This window comes from Vipera berus (genome assembly GCF_964194415.1).
Source record: "Vipera berus genome assembly, chromosome: 1".
In the NCBI taxonomy this organism is placed as follows: domain Eukaryota; kingdom Metazoa; phylum Chordata; class Lepidosauria; order Squamata; family Viperidae; genus Vipera; species Vipera berus.
In genome coordinates this window covers 278,455,935-278,461,934 of record NC_138202.1, presented here as the reverse complement: position 1 = coordinate 278,461,934, position 6,000 = coordinate 278,455,935, and the positions used below count along the sequence as shown (strand labels likewise).

Here is a 6,000-nt window from a genome sequence, read left to right as displayed (position 1 = left end):
ATCCCCCTATACTATCAACACAAGAGGTGTGGGCTAGCTAGAATAATTATCTTCTCTAAGAAAAAAAACAATGAACTTCTTGAATAAATCAATGGAATTTAATAGATCCATTCAAATGCCAATGACTTTATGTCAATGTCTAAAATGGTATAGGGTTTCCTGCCTAAGCAGGGGGTTGGACTAGATGACCTCCAAGGTCCCTTCCAACTTCTTCTTCTTCTTCTTCTTCTTCTTCTTCTTCTTCTTCTTCTTCTTCTTCTTCTTCTTCTTCTTCTTCTTCTTCTTATTATTATTATTATTATTATTATTATTATTATTATTATTATTATTATTATTATTATTATTATTATTATTATTATTATTATTATTATTATTTACTTAGATCCTTTTTTTCAGATAAAATATTTTCAAACTAGAAATCCAGAAGTATTGCAGGGAAGTTATAGTTACCTACAATTGTTTATTCTCCCACATTATGCCCTCAGGAGCACAAGCCTGTTCTATATGAGGACTCCACTAAACTTGGGACTAATTTTTAATTATGTTATATAATGCAAGCTGATGGCTATCATTATACTTTGAATGTGTTCAGACCAGATTTTAAAGCAGATGTAATGGCCGCCTACAAATATTTAAAACACTACTGCATATATGATAGGACTTTTTTTTTCTTTGCTCCAGGGGCAGAATAGAAACCAGTGGGTTCAAAGGTATGTGAAAGGGAACTTTGATTAAACATTTAAAGAATGATGAAGCAGAACGCACTGAAAACTTTGGGTTTTTCTTCATTTAGATATCTTAAGCGGAAGATTTATTTATTTAAATAGTTTATGAAGCCATACATTTCACAACAAGGATGCTGGTCAGCATACAGAGATAAAATATAATCCATTATATTCTGGTTAAAATGACAACCCAAAACATAAAGTCCTATCATCAACAGTGCTCAGGGGCAATAGCAGGGACCTGCTGACCTGGATAAATCTTTTTTTTTTAAAAAAAATAGCAGGAATAAACGTGGTTCATGCTCTGGATGGGACATTTTTTTAAAAAATCCCATTTATATCCCACCTTTCTCTGAAGACTCAGGGTGGCTTACAATTTTAAAGCACAAATCAATGTGCTTAGCAATAGCCTTCATTCTATGTATATGCCTGCTTATTAGGGCTTTCGCCCCCCCCCCCAAGCGGCATTATTACAAAGTCAGCTTAATTGCCCCCAACAATCTGGGTCCTCATTTTACCTACCTCGGAAGGATGGAAGGCTGAGTCAACCTTGAGCCTGGTGGGACTCGAACCTGCACTAATTGCAGGCAGCTGGTGTTACTTAAGGAGGCATTAGCCCACTGCTCCACCAAGGCTCTTTGTGGAAGAGCCAGGAAATTCCATGGTCAGAAGCTAGATCAAGAAGTCAAAAAACCCTGGAAGGTTATAACAAGGCACATTCATACTGTTGGCAAACGTAACCTACTTGGATGTGTTTATGAAATTGCCAGGAGTCAAGTTCAGCTCAAAGGAGACCTTACCTAGGTGGCACAGGGAAAGGATTACATGATCTCTTTATGATTCTAGTGATGAAAACATTTAACGCCTACTTCACTGAAAAAAATGAACTGCTTACGGCACATTTATCCTTAAAATCTGAAGAAACAGGAAACATGTATAAATACAGTAAACATAAGTAAATCGAATGCGGTCATGTCACTTTGGCTTTCAATTGGTACCAGTTGAACGACTGAGCAGAGTAGTTTTCAAAATCCCAGGATCCAAAATTGATCACCACTTCTCCGAGGAATACGGGATGTCTGAAAATTCCAGCGTGCCAGACAGATATGTGAAGCTGTCGGGTTTGCAGTTGGGAATATTCAATATTGTACTATAAAGATAAATGGCATTATTGACTGGTGCCAGATTAACAAATGCAATTTATACAGATGCAGCCATTATACAGCACATTCACAGACTCCTACAATAAATGACCACTCTCTAAGCTAGCGTTAAGGATATTACGCCACAATTGATGGGAAGTTGGGCTAATAATCCTTCAATCCTCAACCAAGTTATATTTTATGTCCTTTCTTGAACAGTGAGACTGCCCAATCCCAATCAAAGCTGATCCAGAAACATAATACTTTCTATAAAAAACCCATGGGAGCTTTGCATGTCTGCCATTGGATCTACTTTTCAATCTATGTTAGATTTAGGTAGTTTAAATTAAACAGCTCCTTTAAGTTTGATAAATTACCTATCAATAATAGAAGATCAACTCATTACCCAAATTGTAATATACGGTACTTCTGAAACCATTCCGAATGTTGCAGATTTTATCTAAACCAGCTTTTAGATAGTGTAGATGTTGGATTTTCACAAGGTTTCTTCTTCAGCTCCAAAATGCTTTGGCACTTTTACTTGTGTGTGACTCAGTAAAACTTTTCTTATGTAACTCGGTGGATCCAAAGAGAGCATGATAGCATCTTTTAAATTAATAAACATTCCTCCTTAAAAAAGGGTAAAGTCCTGCCTGTATTTACAAATCAGTATCCAAGATTCTTGAAAGCCTATATTCAGAAATCTTATTAAATGCAGCAAGTCACATTTCTAAGCAATGGACCACTGAAGTATATGCTTACATATTTCTTCTTTAAGAATATTTCCGTACTAGGCAGTTTTCTCTACTATCAGGCCACAAAAATTAACAAGATCATCACACTGATGACAGTTATTTCTACTCTTCACATTCAGAGTACCAATTTCTGGACATCAGCTACCATCATTCTATGCAAAATGCTGTGGAAATCTAATAGCAAACAGGCCTCTTTATTGCCATCTTGCAGGCATCCAGTTTGCTCTACGCGTTAAAGCACTGGACTAGAAGCAGGGAAAGCTGAGTTCTTTTCCTGACTTAGATAGGGAAGCCAAATGTGTGATTTTAGGCCAGTCAGTTTCTCAGCCTCGTAAAAAGGCAATGGCGAATCACTTAAAAAGTTTGTGGACTTGTCATATACTGTAGTTACCAGAAATTAACAGACTGCAAAAATCCAAATACTCTTCTAGATAGTAGAACAGGAACCTCCCTTTACTATCATGTGTTACAATTTTACTGCAGATCTAATAATCTGCAGATCTAATAATAATCCAAAATGCAGCCATATCTATTTTTAATCTATACAGTAGTTTTATAGGATAGTTTTGAGTTATCCCCTTTATTCTGATTGCAGCTGTTTTTATAAACTCATAAGAAAAACTTTAGCTCATAAATTTTAAAAAAACCTATATGTTGTGCTCTTCCTTGACTCTTCACAATACGGCCAAGAATTGCTTTGAATACCTTTAATATTTCTTGGAATATTGGATTCAACGTGTTCTTTTTGACAGAAGTCTTCCGTTTGCTCTGAAGAGATTTATCAGGCAGCAAGTAAGTCTTGACGTATCTTTCAATCAAAGATAGAGACAGCAGTTAACCCTTGTGAAAAGAAGGCAGGAGGAAAATAAAGCCACATGAGGGTGATTAATTAATGCCTCTGGAGATCAACTGCAGACAAAGTTTGGAAATCTGAAAAAACTAATGAGATTAGTATATGTATGAAATCAGTTTCGTACATATACAGGCCTTAGGATTCAGATAGGAAGAATACAGTGATTCTTGGCTCCTGCTTTTTAATTTTGTGTCGTAAGAAGCATTCTCTTTTTCTTTTTCTTTTTTCTTTTGTAACAAGGCTGTTCTCTTATTCACTTTTAAATTCCGTTTTGGTCTCTCTTCATTTTGACTTGATGACTCATAATTAATCAATCAGTCAGTCTAGAGTCTGTGTTCTTCATCTAATCAATCCATTAATTCTGAGAAACAAACATAGTAGTTACATCATGAATTTGCAAAGGTATTAAATTCAATAAAACTGATAGCAGAGTTATCTTTATTTTTTTATTGGTGAAATTTACAGTATTTGCCGTCTATCTTGTATCCGACAACTTGTGTGGCTTTTAGATTTAGGCACCACACTGCCTAAACCATGACACTGCCCTAGAGCTATCTGGGTCTGAGCTTCTAGCTAAGTTTTATATGATAGGCTAGGTCAGGGGTAGGCAACCTCGGCTCTTTTATGACCCGTGGACTTCAACTCCCAGAATTCCTGAGCCAGCTGTGCTGGCTCAGGAATTCAGGGAGTTGAAGTCCACGGGTCATAAAAGAGCCGAGGTTGCCTACCCCTGGGCTAGGTGCTCAGGTTCCTTCCCTTAAATGTTATCATCTAGTAACATTTGACTCAGGAAGCAAACCTTCTCCATTGTTGACCCTGGCCTGTGGAACACTCTTTCCAGATTTCCCCAGAAATCTGGCAGACCTCTGTCCTTTTAGTTTTCTGAAAGGTCTTGTAGAGCTGGCTCCTCCTGCAAGCATTGGAGGACAATGAGTCTGGAGCCCAGCAAAGCAACATACTGATAGTGAAAGAAAGCTGTCTTGGGGTGCCAGGAAATTTTATCATGGTTTGTTCATTTTTTTTAATGTTTAGTGTTTTGTCAGGTTCCCAGAGCTGTGATTTGTAATATGAGAGTCTATATATCTCTTTTAAATACATATGTAGCATATTATACCTTATTATACTTTTGCTACGACAGAGAATGAGGTGGCTGGATGGAGTCACTGAAGCAGTAGGTGTGAGCTTAAATGGACTCCAGAAGATGGTAGATGACAGTAAGCCCTGGAGGAAGGTTGTTCGTGGGGTCGCGATGGGTCAGACACGACTTCGCAACTAACAAGAACAATACTTTTGCTAGTAAGTTTGTGTGTATGTCCATCTGAATAGTATTGACAAGTCCCTTAAGTTTTCTTAACAAGATTTTGGAAGCAATTTGTTCTTGCCTGCTTTCTGGGGCTGAGAGAGATTGGCCCAAAGTTACCCAAGCGGCTTTGTCCCTAAGGCAGGACTATGGTCATGGCCATGGTCTCCTGGTTTCTAGCTTTATGGCTTAACCACTCCACCAAACTGGCTTTGCTACTATGAGTGAAGTATTGCTATGACTCCTGACTCACCCCAGTGAATGGTAAACCAGCCCTCTGATTTTACACAACACTTAACATTTGCTATAGCTTTACAATCCATGGAGGGGGGGAAACAAGGGAGCATGATGAAGAATTAGCCTAGTCCATGTTAAAACAAAGGTGGGAGGAAACTAGCTTATGAGTGTGTTCTTTCTAAAGCAAGGAAAACAAAACACCTGTCAGTTGCAAAGGGCATCAAAGAAGTGAAACATTTAGGCATTTTTTTTAACATTACTAATGTTGCTTCCTTATTGGCTCTTCTTCGTGGTCATCTAAGATTTCAGCTATCCCTGAGTTTGCATAAATAGTTGGCAGCATAATTGGCATTGTTTCAGGAATTAAGCCAAGTTTTTATTTGTCTTAGTAACAAATGTCCTGAGTGATCCAGTCCTTACAGCTTTCCTGCAGGACAATTTAATGGCAGAGATTTTCACTCCCATCCAAAATCATCACACTCCTGAAAGTGTGGCAAGGCCAGCTTGATGAGTGTGGCTGGTGCCTGAAAGAGAGGCTTGAACAGCCTTTCCGGTTGGTTGCATGAGTGACAGGTCTCCCGTACAGAGAGGCTTGGAGTATTTCTAGGTTGGTCAGTTGGTCTTCTGGAGAGACTAAGGGCAAACAGAGAAAAAAACATGCTCAAATGCAGGGATAGCCATGGCAGAAGGAGTGAGATTTGTTCTGTGAAAAACTGTCACCACTGCTTTTTGCGGATCAGAGGATCTGGAAATGTTTCTAGCCAAGAAACCCAAGTCCTGTAATAGTTCAAAAATTTGACTTAGAGGTGAATAAAAGCTAACTAGAAAAAATTAAAGCAAGCCTATTATAAATCTTATTAATGATCTTGGTTTTAGGTTAAAAAAATCTATACAACCCATGTATCCGCAGATGTACATTCCTAATGGCAATGATATCAAAATAATGAAATGGGCAATTGCAGCATCACATACAAGCTCATAAGAGACA

General features: G+C 37.9%; 1 protein-coding gene across 1 annotated transcript in view; it reads right to left on the bottom strand.

Moving 5' to 3' along the window:
- Positions 1-762: 762 nt before the first annotated feature.
- Positions 763-6,000, bottom strand: part of SYTL3 (synaptotagmin like 3) — a 30,661-nt gene continuing 25,423 nt past the window's right edge. Inside the window, exons 11-12 of the mRNA XM_081322730.1 lie at positions 3,328-3,430; positions 763-1,875 (exon numbers count right to left, since the gene is read on the bottom strand). Coding sequence (XP_081178856.1) covers positions 1,696-1,875; positions 3,328-3,430 — 283 coding nt within the window. The 3' untranslated portion in view covers positions 763-1,695. The remainder of the gene's footprint in view (positions 1,876-3,327; positions 3,431-6,000) is intronic.